Source organism: Mastomys coucha, unplaced genomic scaffold (genome assembly GCF_008632895.1).
Source record: "Mastomys coucha isolate ucsf_1 unplaced genomic scaffold, UCSF_Mcou_1 pScaffold1, whole genome shotgun sequence".
In the NCBI taxonomy this organism is placed as follows: domain Eukaryota; kingdom Metazoa; phylum Chordata; class Mammalia; order Rodentia; family Muridae; genus Mastomys; species Mastomys coucha.
Window position 1 is genome coordinate 62,754,149 of NW_022196891.1, and position 25,037 is coordinate 62,779,185.

Here is a 25,037-nt window from a genome sequence, read left to right on the forward strand (position 1 = left end):
GAAAAGCAACATGTTTATAATGCTTAGCACTTATGCGTTCAGTAAGTTCAAAGGAAGTATTAACTGTTAATAGGAAAGGTGGTTAGCTGTAGAAAAGAGGGCCTGGCAAATCCATCGTAAAGAAGAAATGAAGGAGCATACTGCATTACCTCATTATTCTATCACCTACTGCTGCGCCTCTGATATTAAATCTAGTGAAGGGAACACAATATCTAAAGTCACTTACGAAGAACCAAGTATGGACAGCATCACAGGCACTGCTTTCTCTCATCAACCATCTCAGAATAAAGGACTTCCGTTTCCCTTTGTCGTAGTCCATGGTGAGGAATATCACCCAAAGAAATGGGCGGGCAGAAATCAAGGAAACAGATACATAGACTCACTGAATTAGGGTTAGAAGGAGACCACACTGCATGTCTTTTACCTTTTGAACACCCACAGTCGCAGAACCTCGAGGCTAACTGCTCTCTGGGAAATCCACAATGAAGCTGACTCATCTGTCCTAACCACAACTGGAACTGGAACAAGCTAGCCCGGTATCCGGGCTGAACTCCCTAGGAACTCCCAGGAACCCCTTTGATGATTTCCTCTGCAATTTTCTTTAATAAGGCAAGTGGAATCATTAAAAATACAGAACGAGCTGGTTATAATGAGTGGAGAGATGCTGGCATATTTATAGAATTCTGACTCTCCAGAGTCCAGAAAAGCTAGATGGACCAAAATTTTTATGAAAATGATATGTGCTTTAAAAATCATGAAGCAATAAGGATTAATACTTTAAATCTTTAGGAAATATTCATTAGGTCGATAACAGCTATATAGAGCATTAAGGACTTCACAAAGTCTCATTTGCTTATCTTTTTTCTGGAGTAATTTTATTTTTTTGATTTATGAAAAAGAAAGAAAGAGAAGAAAAGCAAGGCAAAGCAAAGCCACCGTTCTATTTACTCCATAATATAGCTGGCACTGTAGGCCTTTAATCCCAGCACTCTGGAGGCAGAAGACAACAGATCTCTGAGTTCAAAGCCAGCCAGGGCTACACACAATGAGATACTGTCTAAGAGAAAAGCAAGGCACTCTAATTCTAAGATACATTCTGATGTTCATGGATCTAGCTTGTGAAATTAGTGAAGGAATGAACACACTATTTTTTTTTTTCCAGACAGGATTTCTCTGTGTAGCTCTGGTTGTCCTGGAACTTACTTTGTAGACCAGGCTGGCCTCGAACTCAGAAATCCGCCTGCCTCTGCCTCCCAAGTGCTGGGATTAAAGGCTTGCGCCACCACCGCCCGTCTGAACACACTATTTTTATTTGTCTTTAATATCACCATTAGTGAACACAATGTATTTTCTCCTAGCTAAAAGAACTCACTTTTTTTTTAAAATTTGGATTTCTGACAGTAACGACATTATAATAGATATAGCTTGGTTCTCTCTGTAACTGATTTTTTATAGAGCAGGAATCAGCAAACTTGCTTTTCTGTAAGATCTTGGTCAGCTGTTTTTTATGCCCTTTAAGTTATGGCCAGTACATTTAAAATAGTTATATAAGTGCCTATGTGGTAGTTTCTCCTCTACTTCCTGGCAGCAAAGCTGAGAATATCTATTATCTGGCCTTTTGGGGGAGAAACCTGTCCGAACCCTGTGCCTGCTCCAGCTGTTTTTATATAGAGTTGCTATAGTTAGAGAAGAGCACTCCACACTTAAAATACCCATGTGATTGTCCTGGCCTATGTTTCTAAGGCTTTGCCTTTCATGCTTGGTTTCAGCCCCAGAACGCAAACCTGCTTAATATTAAACAAACCTTTAAGAATACTAAGAATCAAGTAGTAAGCTCACACTGGAGCTGGGGGCAGGAGGGTCAGGAACTAAAACCACCTTCAAATACATAGCAAGTTCAAGGTACATCAGATCCTGACTCAAAAGAATGCGACTGTGAGATATACTATAGTTTCCATATAGATTAAGATAAAGTTTAACTAACTATATGTCGAACTTTTTAACTATTTGACTTTTACCATACTTATTGTGAGGACCATTTCTCTACCCTAACTAAATTAATTGACTGGGCTTTTTAAATAGCAGCAAGAAACTGTTCTGGACACACATTCAACACACTGGACTTCTAGACTGAGCTGGAGTGATCAAGCGGCAGGAGAGTGACTTCTAAGGCATGTATTCTGTTGGCTGGACATTTCATCAATGTGTAGGATGTACTTTAGCCTCTTCAGAAACAGAAAGTAGTCCAAATATTGCTAATTTTAAAAATGGTAAATGATTTGGTTTTTTTTTTTAAAAAAGATTTATTTTATTTTATTTTATTTTAAAAACTGTAGCTGTACAGATGGCCGTGAGCCATCATGTGTGTGGCTGCTGGGAACTGAACTCAGGACTTTCTGCTTTCTCTGCCCCACTCACTTCGGCGTAATTCACTGTAGCTGTCTTCAGATGCACCCGAAGAGGGCGTCCGATCTCATTATGGGTGGTTGTGAACTACCACGTGGTTGCTGGGATCCGAACTCAGGACCTTTGGAAGTGCTCTTACCTGCTGAGCCATCTCACCAGCCCCTATGATTTGGGTTCTTATTAGTAAAATTTCTTAAGATTTCTTAAGATTTGCTCCTTTTAAAATATAAGTCAACTTATTAACTACCTCTAAATTTAGAAGCAATGAAGTAACTACACCCGAGGCCATGGCACGTGGCCCCTCACTAAGCAGTAAGAGCAGCGGCAGAGGCCTCGAGGATGAAGCAAGGGCAGCCACAGCAGGCGCACTCTTTACTCTGAGCATGCTCTAATTACACAGCAAGGGCTGCTAAGGGAGCAGCACAGGAGCAGAAGGTGGAGACTTCTTGGTTTTCATCATTTACACATTTTTGGTAAAGAGCTAGGAGAGGCTGGACGTGGTGGCTCATGGCTGTAAAACCACCACTTTGGAGACTAACGCAGGAGGATTACTTTGATTTCAAGGCCCCTGAACTACAAAGTGAGACAACAACAACGAAAAATGGGTCAAAAAACAAAAACAAAAAAACCCAAACCAAACAAAAACACAGAAACAAAGCCAGGCAGTGGTGGCGCACGCCTTTAATCCCAGCACTTGGGAGGCAGAGGCAGGCGGATTTCTGAGTTCGAGGCCAGCCTGGTCTACAGAGTGAGTTCCAGGACAGCCAGGGCTACACAGAGAAACCCTGTCTCGAAAAATAAGAAACCAAAAAACACAGAAACAAGAAAAACAAATAAAATCAAAACAAACGAACAAAACTGGGAAAGACAAAGCAAATCTTTTTTGGAGGGACAGTGGTGTTTTTTTTTTTTTTTAAGAAGACGTATTTATTCATTTACTTACTTATTTATTTATTTATTTATTTAATATATGTGAGTACACTGTAGCTGTCTTCAGACACACTAAAGACAGCATCAGATCCCATTACAGATGGTTATAAGCTACCATGTGCTTGCTGGGAATTGTGGCTGCTCTTCCTCTGGAAGAGCACTCAGTGTTCTCAATTGCTGAGCCGTCTCTCTGAGCCCTCGGTTTGCTTTTTTGAGTCTCTGTGTAGCCCAGGGTAGCCTGGAACTCATTCTGTAGACCAGGCTGGCCCCAAATTCAGAGACCTGCCTGCCTCTACCTCCCAAGCAAACGTCTTTAATCCCAGCACTTGGGAGGCAGAGGAAGGTGGATTTCTGAGTTCGAGGCCAGCCTGGTTTACAGAGTGAGTTCCAGGATAGCCAGGGCCATACAGAGAAACCCTGTCTCGCAAAACCACAAAGTGCTGGGATTAAAGGTGTGCAGCAGTGTTGAAGGGCCGGCTACCATCCTGAAGGAGCACTGCAGAGGCGCTGCACCTCGGCTGGGTATACTGATACAGTGCACCGTTTCACTTAGCTTCAGATTCGTAGTTTTGATTTATGGTTTGCATGGTTTTCTTTCCAATAAATTACTAAGTTTCCTGAAGATTTAGAATTTTATTATTATTTCTGTTACCAGTCTAAATTTATGTACTATAAAGCTAAGTAACTAAGGCCAAACTAAGGCTAAGTAACATGACTTATTAAGTGATACCAAGTCTTTAAAAGTTTAAAATCTGGATCTAATCATAACATCTAAGTTTAAGTTAATGCAAGGAGAGGTGGAAGTTCCAGGCTGCTATCCACAATTATCAATCTTCTAAATATTTAGCTAGTCTAATTTAGCACCTTAGAGCTTTCTAGGTTAATCAAGTTATCACGTACTAATTTTATGGCATACCAAATCTTAGGAGAATGAGAAACCATCTAAATTCTATAAAAATGATTTTTGAATTGTGCTATGCTTGCTAACTTTACCTGTATGTATTACGTAGTAATGACCTTTTAAGGAACCCTATATATACATATACATATGTATAGACGTATATATGTATATGCTGAGGATGCTGAGGCTTAGTGGAGCATGCCTGGAACCTCAGCACTTGAATTGATACTTCAAGGTCAGTCTGAGCTGCAGAGCCAGCTCAGGGCTAATAGTATACTCTATTTCAAAACAAAACAACCTATCAACTAAACAATCAAACAACATAGGAAATCGATGATTAACACATGGAAGGTTAATCTTTAAGCACAAACATAAGGGAGGATTACGAACAGTGCCCTAATAAAGTATCCATTTCCCCAACCTGATGGAAGGTACATGCCCTTCCTCAGTTAGCAGAGGTGGTTTCACTGAGCTAAAGGCTGGTCTTTTTATTGCTTTATTCTTTAGAGGCATTCCTTTTTTTCCTTTGCTTTGTGAGAGGGTCTCTCTAAATTGCCTAAGTTAGACCTCAAAAAAAATTCTGCCTCAGGCTCCCATGTAGCTAAAATTATAGGCATGGATTACTGCTGTTGGCTGAGCCAGTCATACCGTGATTGTTTTTTAGGATGAAGGCACTCTTATACAGAGAATACACTGGTGGGTTAAGACATGTATCCATCTTTCAATGTGAGCCAGGTCCTATAACTGACTCATTTTAAATTATTAAATAAAATTATTAAATTAAAATTTAATTTAAATTAAATTAAAATTATTGTACAATAATTTTAGATAATCATAAGCATACTTCATATATAAGAAAACTGAGTCTCTGAGTCAATAAGCAGCATATATGAGAAAAATTGCTAGTAGGTGGTGAATGTGGATTCAAGCCCAAGTTATGATGATCTTAATGATCATACAACATTACCATACTTTTTGGTTTTGATCTTTGAACGTGTTTCATTTTGTAGCCCAGACTAACCTGTAATGTTCTATGTAGCTCAAGCTGGCCTTGAACTCACAGCAATCCTCCTACCACAGCCTTCCAAGAACTCACACTACAGGGTATGAGCTACCATGCCTGGATTGCCATTTTTAGTGGTATAGTTATCTTCTCATTATACATGTGAAATGCATATATAACATATAATCTTGTTAATTGTGTCAAAAATGTAAACTGAATGTTTGATAAACAACAATCTATTCAACCTCTGTGTGTGTATGTGTGTGTGTGTTTGTGAATGGTCCAAACAGAACTTCACTCCTGTGTGAATCAGGATTTTTCTGGAACAATGGGAAAGATGGTACTAATCACACAGACAGTTTCCCATGGTGTGCAACACACTTTCCTTCCTGGGTACCAGAGAGTGCACAGAGGCTCTCTGCTAACAAGTGAGCTATATCCTTACCTCTTATTTGAGACAGTCTCACTAAGCTGCATAGGCATACCATGGACTTGGGATCCTGCTGTTGCAACCTCCTAAGGAGCTGGGGTTACAAGCTTAGAGCACCAGACCCAGTCATTTAAAGACCATTAAAAGGTATCTTATCTTCTAAAATAAAAGGTTTCTGTTTATGTAATGGGAAAACCATACAAACATATTAACAATTCAATTCTCTATTGCTGCTACAATATTATCTATCCATCATATCTTTTTAGATTCTTAACTGAGTCATTACATTACTAGAAAACAGAGAAAAACATAAAAGTTCCAAAAAGAGACCTACTATCACACTACTAGGGACAAGAAAAAAAAACAGGCTTAGCTGTGCACACTTTTAATCCTAGCATGTGGGAGGCAGAGGCAGGTGGATCTCTGAGTTTAAGGCCAGCCCGGTCTACATACTACATTATAGGCCAGCCAGGACTACGTAGTTAGACCCTCATCTCAATAAACAAGCAAAACCCAAAAGCCATGATCTCTACAGGGAAAACTGACAACTAAATGTAACCTTAATTTATAAGCAACCCATTAGTTATTCTCAGCATGCCACCTCTTGATTTGTAAACTGAGGTACAAGCTTCAGGGCAGAAATACTGAGCAAGGACACTTTCTGTTCACTTCTTCATACATTTGCTCAGAATGTGTGAAATCATTTATGGTTTACACGTTTCATGTGTCATATGATTGTGACAGTTTTAGATGAAACAACTTTAAAAATGGTGAGACTCTCACGTGACTTCAACTCTTGTGAATTACAATTTTTATAGTCTATGCTAATTAAAATGTACCAACCTATCACCAGGTCCTGTTCGGTATCTTGCCCCAGGGATCAAGACCGGGTCATCATCGCTGTCATCCGTGTCCTGGAGAGCAGAGTCCCTGGTAGATGGGTCTTCATGAGCTAAAGGTGCTATGGCTTCTGTCTGGGATGGGAGTTCAGGATTGGCACTGGTATGCCTGGTAGCACTCTCAGTGCTGGCCTGCTCGATGGCTTCTGTCTGGGATGGGAGTTCAGGCTTGGTGGCAGCGTGCCTGGTAGCACTCTCCGTGCTGGTCTGCTCCCAAGTCTCCCTGTCTGTTTCAGACACGGTGCCTTCTTCTGGAACCCCGCAAGGGTTGTCAGGACGTGGGCTACTCCTTTCTCCTGAGTTAGAATCCAATGGCTCAGCTGGGAAGTTATCAAATTGTGCTGTCAGAAAATAAAGTTGTATGTAAGTCACTGTTCATCATTTTGCTTAACTTAGGAACTGACATGTTCTAATATGAAGTCTGATTCTAGAGCTATCATTTGGACGTGACCTTTGCCTCTGGAGAGATTACAAAGATTAAGGTGTTTAGTTTGTATATGAACCAATTTTCCTAAAGACGGCAAAATAACTCACCTGTATCTATCTGGTTTTGAGTGAGGTTTTCTGGAAATGTTCCTTTCTCTGATAGTTCTTCAGGAGCTCCTGGAAATAAACAAATTTATCATGAAATCTAGCTTTTTACAGAAAAATATAAATACAACACTCCAACATTCCTTTACACGAATGGCTCTTAATTCTATCTGGATCATAGAAACCTTTAATGTTCAAATACAATCTGACCCCAGGGATGGGCAAAATGACTTTGAGGGTAAAGGCACTTGTCAAGTGCAAGCCTGGAGACTTGAGTTTGATTCCTAGAATCCAAGTAAAGACGGAAGGAGGGAGCTGCCTTGACAAAGCTGTCCTCTGTCCTCCACAGCCTCCACCCCGCAAAATAAGTTTAAGACAAAATCTCCATCTACAAAGAACAAACAAAGGTGAACCATTGGGGAGGGAGTATATGAGTACACTGTAGCTGTCTCCAGACACACTAAAGACGGCATCAGATAAAGGAGCCTAACTCGTTTCACTGTCTCCTTCGGGGGGCTGCAGAGAGCTCGGTGGAACCAAGCATTCTTCTTGACCCTCAGATTGGCAGTGGCTCCCATTTCCTCTGGAACTCGAGGCTGTACTGCTCCTAGAATCACAAGAGACATGTGATACCACCAAAAGTTAACATAGGATTTTGATGTAACTTTCATATTTTACAACTTAAAAAGTATTGGAAAATTCAGAACATGAGTATTAGGAAAGCCGTTTTTAAAAAAATAATCACACTTTATCTTAAAAAGATTTTCAAATGAGAGCACTTTAATTCATGAGTTTGATGCTCCTACTGCCTACTATATATTTATTTCTATGCGTCTCTTAATGAGTCTGTGTGTGCTGGGAATCAAGCACAGGGGCTATATTCTAATATATGCTAATATGTCACACCTTCAGCCCCAGTTTCTACGGAAGTTTAAATGAATTATACTGTCTCCTTTTTTTCTTTCTTTCTTTCCTTTCTTTTTTTTTTTTTTTTTTTTTTTTTTTTTTTTGAGACAGGGTTTCTCTGTGTAGCCCTTGCTGTCCTGGAACTCATGACATAACCCTTGCATCATATGATAATAGCTCTCATAAACCAACAAAGACAGAGCACAGCAGAAAATGAGCCAAATTATTAGAATAAGAGTGCTGTTTTAACTATTACTATGTGGTGCTTATCATACACAAAGTGTACTAAGTTTGAGCTGCTTTCTCTGTGAAATCCCTTGAAATCTCAGCAAACCTCAGAAATGGGTTCTATTAGGAGTACCCATTTGTACTAAAAAGCTGGGATTTAGAAAGCTTCCTCAAGCTGTCAAGTGAGAGTTCAACTTCACAGGGTCTTCTACTGCCTCATTTGTCATTAAAGACACTAAAAAGCAAGAGACAATACTGTAATAAAGAAAAGATGCATTGTTTTTTAATGTTCTGCTTTATTTTCTACTATACTGAATATTTTAAAAATAGAAATGGTAATCTTTGACAAACTGATGAATGATAATATAATTTATGATCATTTAAAGTGAAATTAGCATTCAAGAAAAAAAAGTGTAAAACTTTATCTTAGAATTGTTCTGAAGGCACTCTGCCTTAGACGGCAGCTTGTATAGAAAGGTGAAGGCAGAAGAGGTCAGGCATAAGTGATGGAAACAAGAACCTGTGTTAAAGATTCTGATTATCTTTACAACCTCCACTGCTCCCATTCTGGCACAACATACTGCCACTGCTTATTCTGCTTCTGGCCACAGTCTTTTAGTTAGCACTGACTTCTACCTATGGTCTGAACACAGGAACAAAAGCATCTTCTCTGTTTCTATACCACCTTCATTTTCTCACCAGTCTCTCCTCTGCCCATTCCATTTCACAAACATGAGCTTCCTGAAAGATCCCTGAACATATAGGACTGCTTTACTCGTGGGATGTCTCTCTGCCTAACATCTTCTTCCCTACATATACATATCTTCTCACTGATGACTAACTTTCCTTAGGTTCCTGATGGTCCTTACCTGCTCTCTTTGCTTCTGCAGTACTCAGAGCCTCCCATCATGCTACATTATATACTTATTTACAGTAATGATTGCCCAGTTCCTCTACCTAAAATTTAAGTTCCAGCAGGGTGCAGATTTCTTTTTTTTGTTTGTTTGTTTGTTTTCGAGACAGGGTTTCTCTGTGTCGCCTTGGCTGTCCTGGAACTCACTCTGTAGACCAGGCTGGCCTCGAACTCAGAAATCCGCCTGCCTCTGCCTCCCAAGTGGTGGGATTAAAGGAGTGTGCCACCACCGCCCAGCTTAACTATTTTTTTTACTTATGAATTTCCAATGTCTAGAATAATCCTTGTGACATAGGTCTCCAATAATATCTGAAGTTCTATTTAATCAGACTTTACTCTAAAATACATTTACACATAAACATACAAGGAAGCCAACAAACTGAATAATGTAACATACAATCACATATTAATCAAGCATATAACATAATTATATATTATAAATATATTAACATGCAATATATTATTTGTACATAATATAATTTATATTATAGAAAGGTATATTAATTAGTACATAAATTTAATATATTAATGTTTAATATATTAATGACTATAAATAATTGATATAATTGTTATATAAAGCTTAATATAGTTATGTCAGCACATAATTACATATTGTCATATTGTCAACAAACATTCATAAACTACTAATTAAACAAGGCTGATAAAATATTTGGATAATACTCAATCAAAAGGCCTCTAGTTAGTGGGAAAGATAATATTTACATAAATTGATTTCTTAAATTAATCATGAACAAAATCACAAATGCCATTATAGACAGCCAGTGTAGCATTAAGTATAAAAGTCTAACCATTCTAATAATTAAATAACAAGTAAAATCTTTAAAAATCAAGAGTCAAAAAATAAACACTTTCAATGGGAGGAGAGGTCCTTGGCCCTGTGAAGGTTCTGTGCCCCAGTGTGGGGGAATGCCAGGGCCAATAAGTGGGAGAGGGTGGAGTGGCAAATATGGGGAGGGGGAGGGAACAAGGGTTTGTTCTTGTTGTTTTTTGTTTTTTTGTTTTGTTTTGTTTTGTTTTTGGAGGGGAAATTGGGAAAGGAGAAATCATATGACATGTAAATAAAGAAAATATCTAATAAAAATTTATCATAATGAAAAAAAAAACCACATTGAACAGAGAGTAAAATGTCCATACACTAAGAGTCTGTGAAAAGAGAAAACAATAAACTGGCAATCGCTTTTGATCTAAACAGTTCATCTCTGGAGACAGATCTCACAGACACGATGGTGAAGATAGGAAAAGTTTTAAAAAGAAGACTTTCGGGCTGGTGAGATGGCTCAGTGGGTAAGAGCACTGACTGCTCTTCTGAAGGTCCTGAGTTCAAATCCCAGCAACCACATGGTGGCTTACAACCATCTGTAGCAAGATCTGATGCCCTCTTCTGGAGTGTCTGAAGACAGCTACAATGTACTTACATGTAACAAATAAATAAATCTTTAAAAAAAAAAAAAAAGTTAAGACTTTCATTGGGTGTTAACCTCAATGGGTTAAAATGTCAAATTAGCCAGGCAGTGGTGGCGCACGCCTTTAATCCCAGCACTTGGGAGGCAGAGGCAGTCAGATTTCTGAGTTTGAGGCCAGCCTGGTCTACAGAGTGAGTTCCAGGACAAACAAGGCTACACAGAGAAACCCTGTCTTGAAAAAAACAAAAAACAAAAAAACAAGAGTCAAATTAATTTTTTTCAATTAAAAGGGAATGAGTAAGTAGTCTACAGCATCCCTACTGGACAGATTAGTAAGATAACAATTAGTGCAAGTAACTAAAGGAAAAAGATGGGTAGTTACAGTTAATAATGATTACTACAAAGTTAAGTTTAACAAATGCAGAATAGAGTATAGTCAGCATAATTTAAATTATGTTCTAAAATGTACAACAAAAATCATGAGCATATGTTTATATACACAAACACAGAGAACAAAGACTAAAATATTTTAAATTAATGCTCTCTATAGGTGATTATATTATTGTTTGTATTTTCTATCAGAACAAACATCTCAGGATAACAAACACAATTTGCTAAATTTTTAGACATGTAAACTCACAGGTCTGATTTCATCTAATCTGCAGGTGGGATTTATTGATCTGTGCATTTTATGAATTTTGCCTGTTTTATGTGCATGCAAGTTGAACAAGCACACATGCCATGTGAATTGTTGGGTGTCTTCCTCTATAGCTCTCTACCCATTAGTCTGAGAGTCTCTCACTGAAGAGGAAGCTCATTGGTGAGCTCAAGGAATCTGCCAGTCTCTCTGCCTCCCAGTGCTAGGGCTACAAGCATGTGCAAGTATGCGCAGCGATGCTCAGCATTTTACATGACTGCTGGGGACTGCAATTCAGGTCCTCACTCACTGAGAATGATCCACCTCTGCAGACACCTAATCTGTCTATCTACAAGTTCTTCAAGGAATTTAAAATATACTACAATTTCAAAACTAATAAGTAAATAGCAAAAACCAAAATATAAAATGAAGTACAGAAAAAGCATATCGAATACAATTGTACAAAACAGCTAAGAACATCTTTACGAAAGTGTTAACTTACCATTCGTCTGTAAAGTTCAGTTTTATTGTGCTTGTAGTTGTTCCTTCTGTGCTGTAGTGCAAACTTAACACTGGTTCGCCTGTCCCTGGTTTGGGGCTCAGCCTTTCATTATTGTTATCTGAAAATTGTGTTTAAAACATTTGAAAAAGTTTCTGAAACCAGTAAAAATATGACATTTCCTAAAATGTAAAAGAACTTAAGTTAGGCTGTCATCATAACGTTTGATCATGTTAGGGCTCTCGTTTAAAGTTCAAAGCAACATTATCAATTCTATCTTTGTTTAGATGACTCCCTCAGATTTAGAAAACCACACCCTTTCAATAAGGAATCAAAGGCTACTAACATGCAGTGACAAATTATAAACTGGTGCCTTATTTAGTTGAATACCCATGGTATAGTTTTTAGTTGCTTGAGCATCAGAAAGGATTAACAGTGGCTAAAATATAAGATGAAAAGGCTCTAAACCAGATGTTCTGACTGCTGCAGTTAGAGGCTACTGAGTCCTGTGTTCTCACAGGACACTACCACAAGGACGTAGTATACTGGGATTTGTTTTTTTTTTCTAAAAATTATTTCAATGTTTTAGTATATTTCAGCTTTTATTCTTAACTAATCTTATAAAGAAGTTATTTCTTAATAAAGGACAGTAATTTCACCTTAAAATTTTATAGAGTATATATAGAGTCTTTTTAAAATGCAAATAAAGGTGCTCACACCTGCAATCCCAGCACTTAAGGGGCTAAGACAGGAGGACCTCCAAGCTTTAAAGGCCTGCCTATGTTCCACAGGAAAACCCAGGCCAGCTGGGCTACAGAGTGAGACCTTGTCTCATACAGGGAAACTTCATCATTTGGATGGGAATGGCTACACACATCTGTCTCTTGCAAAGACAAGCTGATTGCTCTAAATTTGACTACAACCTGGTACACATAGTTCTAAAACAGCTAAGGCAATTTAACTTAGTAAGACCCTGTCTCTAAATTAATCCATTAATTAAATGAAAATGGCAAATAATATCAAAGAAATTGTAGAGACTATTCAAAGCCCTCTCCCCCAAATAGCAAAAAGATAATCAAGGACAAAATGAAGTAGAACTTTAAAACTTCCTATTTGGAAGGTCAGTAACATCTTGTGGAAACATGAGAATACACAGAGAATAGAAATGGACACAAAGCCATTGGCTAGCTGTCTCCAGAGAGAAAACCTGTCTGTGGCATCTCTTTTGTTGCCATCCATTGCAAGACTGATACAACAGTGAGCTACTTTTCCTGAAAATAAATCACAACTTTAAAAAGTTATTCAGGTGTTTTCTGCTTTTACAACAGTGTCAAGAGAGGGTTGTTGGTCAACACATAGCTTCCTTTAGTTCTGCCACAGATTTTCATGCCATTGATGACAAAGCCATTATTGTTTTAAGGTTGCTGTAACTGGGTTATGGTTAAAGCCTGGGATGATCAAAAACACAGGCAGAGCTGGAGCTTTTTTTTTTTTTCTTTTTCTCAAGAATATCTTATAAGATATTTTGCTATTTATTTTCCCTCTAAGGTAAAGAAGAAATGCAGGGTATGGTGGCACACATCATTAAGCCCAGACCAGGGAGGCAGAGGCAGGTAGATCTGAGTTCAAGGTCAGCCTGGTCTAGATTACAAGTTCCAGGCCAGCCAAGGCTTCACAGTGAGACCCTTTCCTGAGGGGGAAAAAAAGGAAGGCCATTTAAGAGAAAGTATGCTGCACTCTTGGAGGACCTGAGTTCAATGACTAGAACCCATGTTACATTGCACATAACTTCCTCTAACTTTTAGTGCCAGGAAATCCAACACCACTTTTCTGACATTAATGGGCAACCTCCCAACCTCACCCCTGTCCAAACAAACAAAACAAACAAACAACACCACAAGTCCCAAACAAACTCAAAAACCATTGCTTCTGAAGAAAGCAAAGACAATTACATAAATTCGTATGCTACAGAAATACGGCAAACCAAAGGGAGGAAAGAGAGAGGAGTGCTGAGACCCTTCATGACCATCTACAGCACCCCGCCAAGCCCTCCCCAGAAGAAGTCTCAGGCAACCTTTTTTCCTAGAGTCATCTACTACAAAATTATTCAAATACAGTCATAAAATGGAGTCATATAATCATAAAGTAAGTACAGCTGATTAATATTGTTCCTTTCAACTCTAAATGAACTCATCAACCTTGGCTTCAACTAGCCAACCACTGTACAAATGGAATGGATTCTTTGATTGGGTCCTCAAACTTCAGACTCCCAAGTTTAGAACCTATTCCTAACTTTCCTCCTACCCCTCTTAGCATAATGTTGCTTTGCATGACTATCCACAACTTATTAAGATGGGTTTTCTCAGAATGTCAGTCCCTTAGCTGAGGGTGGATATAATTTGGGGGCTGAAGAAATGTCTCAGAGGTTAAGAGCACTAGCTGCTCTTAAAGAGGACCTGGCTTTGATTGATAAAGAGGACTTAGCATTGATAACGGAAGTTCACAACCATCTGTAACTCCAGTTCCAGGGATTCCAATGCCTCCGTTGGCACCAGGCACACACATGCATATACAGTGCAATAATAAAATAATGTTTGAAAATGGATATAATTTACTGTGTGGTAAAATACATATTTTAAGTTAATGTTTTAAAAGAAAAATACTTTAAAGACCTACAAATTGGGGCTGGAGAGATAGATTGCTCAGTGGTTAAGAGCACTGACTGCTCTTCGAGAGGTCCTGAGTTCAACTCCCAGCAACTACACAAACACCTACAAATTAATGTTTTGTTTTTATATTACTTAAAGGATACTTATAAGCAATTAGGTTTCCTCTACTTTGTTTAGTTGTTTTAAATTAGAATAGCAAACACATTCTAAAAACTATTTCAAAACCATACTCAATTACACAATATGTAGATCTTTCTTTAATACTTATCATGCTTGTATGTTTTGTCTTCACTGTCAGATGAGGCAGAACACATTAGTTATTTCATTCCAAGTAACCAACCAGTAAATAGTAAATCTAAGAAATATACAGAAGCCAGAGTGGAGTCTCGTTTCACTATGTTTTGTCCACTAGAATTTAAAACATATTGTTATAGATGTGTTCTGGGATGGTAAATACTGAACTAACATTTCCTGTTAATATACAGGCTTCAAACATTTGCTACTTGCTAAAAATTTAAAAAATCATTATATAATGAATAACTACTTAAAATACTATTTGAGCCAGACAAGGTAGTAGCAGTAAGCCCAGCTACTTAAGAGATGGAGGCAGAATGACATCTAGTCTGAGGCCGGGCTGGTCACTTCAACTCTGTTATTAAAAAATAATACAGAGGGAATGGAAAGCAGGGCATGATGTAATTATATTATAACCTCAAAAAATAAAAATTATAAAAAGTAACAAGAAAGGGCAAGGTATATAGCTCTTGCTTAGTGTATGCAAGGTCCTGGTGCCACTCCTGAGGGCTGTATAAATAAAATTAGTATAATATTCTCATGATATTATTAAAATTTCAATTTGTTGTATTATGCAAGTATGATTCTTAAAGAAATATTTAATTCATGACAAATGCAGTTTTTCCACTTCCCAATCCACCCCAGAAGATTCAGTCAAATCAGTCTTTCTATGTTCTGATTACCCACTAAGTCTCCAATACAAATGAATGCTTTAACACCACGGGAAACCTAGTTACATAAAACGACACACATTCTTTTAGCTTTTACTTAACAATTATCACTGTAATAAGTATAAAACAGTCTCCTCAATCATGACAAAGACTTAAACTTATACAAAAACTATTTTCTTATGCTCTCCCCAAATGAACTCTTCTCGAAAAAAATTTTTTAAAACTAAACTAGGGGGGCATGGTGGTGTACATCTGTGATACCAGCACTGCACTGTAGAGGCAGGTGGATTTTGGATTTCAAGGGCAGCCCGGTCAAATAATATATATAAAAGAATTTTCCCTTTAGAATAATAAACATAAAAATTAGATACAAAAGTAAAAATGAAAACTGAAGTTCTCATTAAAATGTATTATCTTTCTAGGCATGCAACACATGCCTGTTGTCTCAGGTGCTCTGGAATACTTGAATTTAGTTTAGGACCACAATGGAGAACAGTGTGAATCCTAAACATTTAAGAAAGATATATTATTCAAAGGGGATCCTGGTGGTGCACACCTTTAATCCCACTACTGGAGAGGTATAGGCAGGTGGTCCTATATGAGTTCAAGGATAACCTGATCTATATAGCAAAATTTAGATCAGTTAGGGATACACAGTGATAGTGATCTATTTCAAATAAAAGTATAAAAAAGATTACATATTATATATGTATATTAAAAACATATATATGTATATTTATTTATATGTACATATACACATATATTTTTGTTGTATATACAGGCTACTGTAGCTACATAATATATAATAGATAATAGCTACATATAACATATATTTTGATGTCTAACATGGATGTTAAATACCCATATATTTGCCCACAACTTTAAACTTTGTGAATATGACTTTGAATATACAAAGCAAGAGCTATATCCTCTATCCTTAATTACTACTTTTTTTATAAAATTTTCAGTTTTTTGAGATTATAATTACATTCTTCTCTTTTTTCCACATTATCTTAATGAGAGACTATATATACATATATATATATATACACACACATTGATGTAAATATATATTAAAAGCTATATATCACATGTAATTTTTTCTAGGCAGCAAAGTTCATCAGAGATACCATTGTGCTTGTCCATAATTTACAAAGGAGAGCAAAGGAGAATTGTGTTTGCCTACAACTATAAATTTTGTGAATATGAGAAGTATTTTACTCAAATGACAATGCCTTTTTTTTATTTTTCCCTATCATTTTGTTTATTTAGAAAGCACATTGGTGGGCTAATGAGATGGCTTAGTGGCTAAGAACACTGGCTGCTCCTCTTGAGTTCAATTCCCAGCAATCGCCGGTGGTTCACAACCATCTATGAAGGGACTTGATATTATCTTCTGGCATGTAGGTATACGTGTAGACAGAGTACTCCTACATGAATAATTTTTTTTTTTAAAAAGAAAGCATATTGATTAAAGGAAATAAGAACAATGAGGCAAAGTCAGGGATGGAGATATGCTCTTGTAGTCCCAGTCATCTTGGGAGACTAAACTGGGCAACAAAGTCAGACCTCTGACTACACATTCACTTTCCTTTTCATACTTATAAAGAAATACTATTCTTCTTTTAAAATGTGTATTTATCATCACCTAGGTTACCAGGTACTTTCTATATCCTTTAACTTTCCCATAGTAGTTCTGAGATATTTTTTTGGTGGGGGTAATTACCAAAGATGAGGCCAGCCTGGTCTACAGAGTGAGTTCCAGGACAGCCTGGTCTAAAGAGTGAGTTCCAGGTCAGCATGGTCTACAGAGTGAGTTCCAGGACAGCCTGGGCTACAGAGTGAATTCCAGGACAGCTTGGGCTACAGAGTGAGTTCCGGGACAGCCTGGGCTACAGAGTGAGTTCCAGGACAGCTTGGGCTACAGAGTGAGTTCCAGGACATCCAGGGCTACATGAAGAAACCCTGTCTTGAAAAAACAAACAAACAAAAAAGTTAAATAGTAACACTTTCCAGTTTCAATGAGTTCTTACCGATGAAATTTTTTCTTTGAATAATTATATATATTTATATCACTGGCTGTCCATGTAGCAAATAGGAAGGTGTCTGTATCATGAATACAGAGTCCTTATGTGGGCTAATATCTCCTTGCAAAAGTGAATGAGTCTTCCTCAGAGGATTGTATATGTTACTGGTAGGCTAAGCTGTTACCAACCAAATATGGTTTTGTTAGCTTTCTTTGGCTTTCCCATTTGACATCTGTCTTCAATATGCTCCTGCTTTCCTTCCTTTTTTTGTGGGGGTGGGCAATGCACAGAAGAGCATATGACCAAGTAGATACCCCCAGAACTGTGAGTCAAAACCTCTTTCCTCGTAACTTACCCCAGTCTCCCCTACCGCTTTCTCTCCCTCTCTCCCCATATATATATATATATATATATATATATATATATATATATATATATATATATATATATATGTTGGTTTTTTCAAGACAGGGTTTCTCTGCATAGCCCTGGCTGTCCTGGAACTCACTCTGTAGACCAGGCTGGCCTCGAACTCAGAAATCCGCCTGCCTCTGCCTCCCAAGCGCTGGGATTAAAGGCGCGCACCACCACCGCCCGGCTCATTCTTATACAATACTACCCAAGTGAACTTTTCAGGGTGTGAACCTGGTTGCTATGCTGACCACTATAATTTCCTTAGTGCTGATCACTTAATAAATTAATCTACTTATTTATTCAACAAACACTGTTTCTGGGCATGATGGCACACCTTTAATCCTGGCACATACAGCAGAGGCATGTAACTTGATTTCTGAAAGTTCCAGGCTAGCCTGGTCTACATAAAGATTTCCAGGCCAGCCAAGACTACATAGTGAGACCATGTATAAAAAACAACAACAACAACAGTAGCAACAACAACAACAACAACAAAATAACCACAAGGACTCCTTCTCCCCAAAACACCCCAACATAATATTGGTATATTTTGATTTAAAATGATATCAATATGGAACTGATAAATTTGATACATATACATATATACATTATCATATACATTATCACATATAATATATATGATATTAATATCATAAGTCTAATGAGAGCCATTAACAAGGCCACAAAATGAGAAAAGACAAAATACTATATACTGAGAGGTCATATTCTTGAGCGATTGACACTTAAGGGATATGTAGAAACGGCTTAAGTTTGGGAGTGGGACTAGTGTGTAAGCTATCTGAACGGGAAAGGAGCTCAGAGTGTCAGCACACCACAGGCAGCTCGGCAACAACTCAAAATCTGGTTAGGGAGATAAAGGCCAGCTCATGCTTGGCTTATAAGTCATGGCATGGACTTCAGGCTTTTCAAGGGTTAAAGAAACTTTAGATGGATAAATGATATGAATGAGCTAGCACGTGCACACACACACACATACACTCTTTTCAAAGGATCATCTGTTTGCTAGTAGAGAACACACTGGGCATGAATAGCTAAAAGAAAGTTAATACATTAAACCTAAAGAGAGAGACTAGTGGCAAGCAGGCTGTCCTGACTTTTTTTTTTTTTTCAAATTTATTTATTTATTATGTATACAGCGCTCTGCCTGCATGTGTGCCTGGATACCAGAAGAGGGCACTAGATCTCATTATAGATGGTTATGAGCCACCATGTGGTTGCTGGGAATTAAACTCATGACCTTTGGAAGAGCAGCCATTGTTTTTAACTTCTGAGCCATCTCTCCATCCCCTAACCCCCCTCTTAACTTCTCTAGTGCAGTTAGCACACATTGCCATAGGTAAACCCATGTGCTTAGGTTATTTCCCATCATTAGGACATTTTTGCTCATGGCTTTTATCATAAAACTACAACAGCTGTTTACTATGTAGTTTCTGCCAAATACATTTGATATTTGACCTTATAAAACCACTCTGGCTATACAACTACATGGTAAATCACATTAAATGGGCCCCAAACAAAGATCCTGCTAATTTCTATTTCTAAGCTGGTTAGCTTCATTAAATGGCATCCCCACTTACCCAGGCACTGAGGCTAAAACTGTGTAGGTTAAACTTGAGTCTTCTCTTTTTTTTTATATCTCAGAACCATATATAAATGAACTACCAACTAAATTAGGTATAGTATTCAATATAGAACTATAGAAATTATTCTCTATGGTTAACTAAACATGAATCTGGCTATAGTGTAATATAATATGATACTATAAATATATTCCATTTTCTTACTGTGTAAAGGTAAAATATGCTTAATTTTGTAGATCTCACATTTATTTACTTCTTCTTTTCCTACTTCATGCCTCATTGTATTTTGCTTTTTATTTTATTTTATTTTACTCAGATTTTCAATCTTACTCATGGCTATCTTTCTGCATCAGTTTCCTGAGTGCTGGGATTAAAGGCAAAAACTACCACACCTAGCTTTATTTTTTAAGAACAGGAAAAAAAAAACAGAACAAACAAAATCCAAACCCAATAATGCATGTCATCAAAGGGTTTACAAATAAATAATCTACGACTGAAGGTAAACTAGTTTCTAAATGTTTTAAATTTGGTGTTTGAACATTTCTCTAAGAAGATTAAAATCAGATTCTACAGCAAAATTGATTTGAACTCAATGAACTGGTGAGTCTTACATTTGCTACCTTTCAGCCTGTGAAGTCTTATGGATTTCATGCTTATTCATAATCTTAAAAAAGAAATTTGTGAACTAAGTACCCATTTGTCCTTTTCAATTGAGATAAATGAAATCAAGCTGGTGAGTTGGCTGAGCAGTAAAGGCACTTGCAGCCAAGCCTGACCTGAATTCAATCCCTGGAACCTATATAATAGAAGGAAAGAGCTGACCCCTGGTAATTATCCTCTGATCACTAAGACTGCACCATGGCATGGCCCCAATACATACACATACCACATATACATACATACATACATACATACATACATACGTAACCAAATAAATAAATTCAAGTTATTCCTTGTTGCTTAGTTAACACTGATATATCACGAAGTGCTTAGAGCCCCTTAGAGAATTCTGAGTTGAGATCCTAAGAACTTTGCCTTAATTCTAAAGGAAGCACTACAGCTTCGTCCAGTCCCCCCGCACTCTTCTTTCCATGTACCTCTTTATTGTCAGAATATTCTCCTTTCCCAATTCTTTCTGCACTCTGTCAGATCTGCTAGTAATAAAATTGGCTGACAAGCCTGTTGATTGCATATTGTTCTCCTCAAGCCTGTGAGTCTGAGTCTATACCTTTGCTAACTTAGAAAAGTACCAATGTAAGTGAAAGAGCTTTTCCCTGCTGAGGGTCCAGCTTTCCACCTATCTCTGGGTTTCTGAGCATAGTACTTAAAATTGGGATGGCAGCATGCCTGTGATCCCAGGACACAGGAGAAAGGCTAAACAAAACCACGGGTAGTTCAAGGCCAACTTGGGCTACATATAAAATCTTGTCTCCACCACCAGTTAAGTATGACACAAAACTAAGTGCCATTACCATAACAACCTAGAAACGTGTAATATTACTATATTCAAATAGCTTCTAAATGAGCAATGGGTCAATTTGCTAACCTTACACAGTTCTTTATGATTTTATGATATATAGCTATAATAAAAAATATATTATATTCATTACCAACTGTTAAAGGACAGACTTCAAAGTTGTTATAAAATGCCAAAGGCAGAAATGAGCTCACACAGAACATAATCTGTTTAGGTCAAGAGAACCCTTTGTGCACAAAACCACACAGGATAATTTAGTCCATAAAATAGTGACTGAAGACCATAATCAAAATGATATGGTAAGCAAAAGCAAAGAAGAACTTTGTTTATGCATTGCAATAAATCTATGGTGGATGGGTATAGCGTATCTCCTGTTGCACGCACCCTGTTGCTCATCAAGTGACATGGATCCGAGCTGTTTGTTAACCACAGAAGAAGGAGAATCTGAAACAAAAATGAGATTTCAACTTAAAAGTAAGCAGCAGAAAACTGCACAGCAATGTCACGATAATCTCTAAGCTTAAGAAACGAATGGATAAGGGTGGGGAGAGAAGTCAGTACTGCGGCGTTTGCCAAGCAGTGAGTAAGCAGGGCCATGTGCTTAAGGTGCTACCCCAGGCAAGCACTGAGCGATCTTGAGAATGAGTTGAGAAAATCATTACTGTATTTCCATGCACATACCTTTAATACAATTCATCTAGCACAGATAAAGTGCCAGATAGATAATTAGAAATGGGGTATTTCCTCTAAATAGAAGATACCTTGCCCTTCTCAAATAAATAAATAAATAAATAAATAAATAAATAAACAAATAAATAAATGAATACCCTCCCTCACCAGCTTTAAAATGCTTTCATCCTGCTTTGGGAGACTGAAGGCATGAAATGAGATGCTCACTAGACTTTGTGAGATGCTGCTTGCTATACCATGAACTGAATAAGGAGCCAGGATGTTTAACAACAAAAAGTGGTTCATAGGAAAAGTAGTCAATGAATTAGATACCTTCAGGGAAACCTGTAACTTTAGGAACTCTATGGGATATTTTGCATAATGAAACTACACTCTGAAAGCTTAGGCTTCGTTATAGAGGTACCTGGTAGAAAAAAAAAGCAAGAAGAACTCTTAATGGTCTGTGCTTTCTTTTTTCTACTTTGGCTTCAAATAGTACAACTTTATTTTGACCTTTTGGACACACTGAGACTCTATTTGAGAATTGACTTCATTATTGGGTTCTAGTTTTTAGAAAACACTGGTATAAAGGACATCAGCATATTGAAATGGAAAGGCCATTTGTCTGGTGTTAGCAAGTCTTAATTCTGACAATCAGCAACATTTTTAGGCAGATCCTTCTTTCTCCCTAAGCAGCACAGGAATGTAGTACCTTAGCACATCTCTTGACAGCTGACATGACACAAGTGGAAAATTTCACAGCTAACATCCTGTGATAGAATGCAGTCAGAATATAGATACATTAAAAGTACTGCATAAAATTACCTTGATGTTTGCATCAAATGTACAGAAAGCACAAAGGAATATGCTGCTTAGTCCTGAGTGCTCCCCACCTCCACACACCTCATTATAAGAATATAATAAGTTATAAGTTATAAGAAAATATTCTTCCAAACCTGCTACTTCTGGTCCCAAGTTATGTTTGGACAAAGGACACCCAACAGAGAGAAGCCCCAGTGCCCCGCAGAGCTACAGCAGAGAGGGAAAGTACAGGTGCCAAACACAGCTTCTTATCACGTATAAACGTGAGTCCTAATTTCTAAGATCTTTTGCCCTAGTTCTTAGTGAATGCTGTTAATAAGGCATGTCTGGCTGAGCACCCGCTATGTTAATAATAACATTTAATTTTCCCCAAACAGGTATTAAATACAGATCATCCTTAGCTGGACAGCTAAAGAAATACATCCTGCTTTCACTCTACACTTACACCATTCCATTACTTCCATTTGTAGCCTGTCGACCTCAAGTCTTCCATCTTCTAATGTCATACCACTTTGCTCAGACAATTTGATAAACTATGACATTAAAGTCTGAAGCTTTTGTCATCTTTACCCATCATCTCTCCACCAGAATATGTGGCTTAAAAAGTCTACTCTGCAAGAAGGCAAGTGGGAATGGTAGTGTTTATTGGTTCCTTAGTCTACCACATATTTCTTTCTTTCTTTCTTTCTTTCTTTCTTTCTTTCTTTCTTTCTTTCTTTCTTTCTTTCTTTCTTTCTTTCTTTCTTTTTTTTTTAGCCTACAGTACCCGGTATTCCCAGGCGGTCTCCCATCCAAGTACTAACCAGGCCCGACCCTGCTTAGCTTCCGAGATCAGCGAGATCAGGCGCGTTCAGGGTCGTATGGGCGTAGATCGAATCTTTCTTTTTAAAAGGATTCTCATTCATTCATTTTAGATCTGACATTGCCACCTGCATTACTTTGAAAAACACACAATTTACTCTTTAGAAGTAAAGTCACACTTTTCAAGGCAAAACCAGGTCAAGTCATTAAACACTGGGAATCCCTTCAGAGCTTTACAAACTACAGTTCATCCCTCTGGATTTGTTACATATTTCCCTATGCCCTCTTTTAATAAGTAAGGGCTTCAAGACAACTCCAAAGCCACTAAAAAATGCACTTCACAAATAATCTGTTTTTCTATACACATGAAATGCATACATCTTCTAGAAGTAAAATGTATCTTTCAATAAAACTTAGAAAGTATCACTAAATACTAAAGATCTTTAATGCTAATCATCACAAACTGTACTTTAGTCTTAATAGTATTTAAAATAATAAACCTTATATTAAATTAACATCAAACCCCTATTTTAACAAAAACATTTTCATTGTGCTGTTTTAGCCTATAACAAACTGTGTGTTTCTAAGAATGACTTGTTATTCAGACTACTGTGTGTGGAAGTGCACATGCTCATACATGTAGTGAGCTCATACATGGACGTTAGAAGACAACTTGTGGGAGTCAGTTCTCTCCACAATGTAGGTCCTCTAGCTGTAGGCTTGCCACCAGGGTCTTCACCCGCTGAGCCACCTCAACTTGCCTAACATCTTTTTGTGACTCTTGGTTATTGCATTTACTTTATTTATAATCTTGGGACTAGGCAATTCTTTTTAGAATTATTATTTTCCTGTAACATAAATATGTTAAGTGGCACACTTTTCTAATACTAGGTGTTCATAATATCTAGAACTCCTGTTACAGAAATACTTCCAATATTAACACAGTGACCACCAGAATAGTGAGTACCAACTCAATCCTGCAGCTGGTTGTGTATCCTACTTCATATTTCTGTGAAATATTTTAGAAGGCATTATCACAAAATAAAACCCAGAATATATGGTCCACTTCTAAAAGTAGTATGGTATGTAAATACATTTAAAATATTTAAAATTATATTATTTTAAAGGTAGAAAAAAATGTTAAGCAATATTTCATTTAGTACTAAGCTCAATATATATTCATTTATATATATAGTATTTACTGTATGCATACTATTTACACATATTATATTGTTTACTCTGTATTTTTCCCAAATCTGTACTTTGATACTGAATAAATCTTTTAGTCATTTAACACCAGAACTTTTCCAATTATAGAAAAACAAAAAGTTATAATCTATCATATAACAAGACTTCTTCAGCCATATTTCCTAGGTTTGAATGGCTTTTCCTTACTAATATTGTAATCCTGGAGAGATTATTTTAATTCTCTAAGGTTTAATTTCTGTATCGACAAAAAAGTATGCAGTATTCTTTTGGGGAATTAATGAGACAATCCTTGTAAGCTACTCAACATACGGGAAAGAATCAGTTAGTTCAACTACTACCTCCCTGTCTTTCAGGGCTATGGTACTCACTGAAAAAGAATGATGCAAATTTTTCTTCAAACTATGGGATATATATTCATTTAATTATAGTTTAAAACCCTAAGATTCACTACTGTTTTCCTCAGAACTCTAAACACTTAAAGTAATTAACAAAGCCTTGTAGAATTAGGTCAGTATTATGTCTGATTTATTAATTTTGTACAAAGGCTAAAACATGAACCAGTGTGTCTATCTCAGATTGATCTGAGCACTGCAGGGAAGCTAATAGTAAACAGAGCTTGCTTGCACAGGATAGATTAAATGCTGATTTTTTCCAATATGGCTCAGTTTTGAAAAGC

At 37.3% G+C, this 25,037-nt stretch overlaps 1 protein-coding gene and 1 pseudogene across 7 annotated transcripts in view; both read right to left on the reverse strand.

The window, feature by feature from the left end:
• The window catches only part of Dcaf6 (DDB1 and CUL4 associated factor 6), a 111,065-nt gene that overhangs the window by 15,933 nt on the left and 70,095 nt on the right, over window positions 1-25,037 (reverse strand). For 3 of the 7 annotated variants that reach the window (XM_031387867.1, XM_031387884.1, XM_031387908.1), the window contains 6 exons: window positions 21,245-21,304; window positions 11,711-11,828; window positions 7,592-7,707; window positions 7,104-7,172; window positions 6,514-6,910; window positions 150-191 (listed from right to left, as the gene is read on the reverse strand). In XM_031387867.1, coding sequence (XP_031243727.1) covers window positions 150-191; window positions 6,514-6,910; window positions 7,104-7,172; window positions 7,592-7,707; window positions 11,711-11,828; window positions 21,245-21,304 — 802 coding nt within the window. The remainder of the gene's footprint in view (window positions 1-149; window positions 192-6,513; window positions 6,911-7,103; window positions 7,173-7,591; window positions 7,708-11,710; window positions 11,829-21,244; window positions 21,305-25,037) is intronic. The other 4 variants (XM_031387877.1, XM_031387914.1, XM_031387890.1 and 1 more) reach the window with 3 other exon arrangements.
• On the reverse strand, window positions 23,106-23,223 carry LOC116072143 (annotated as a pseudogene).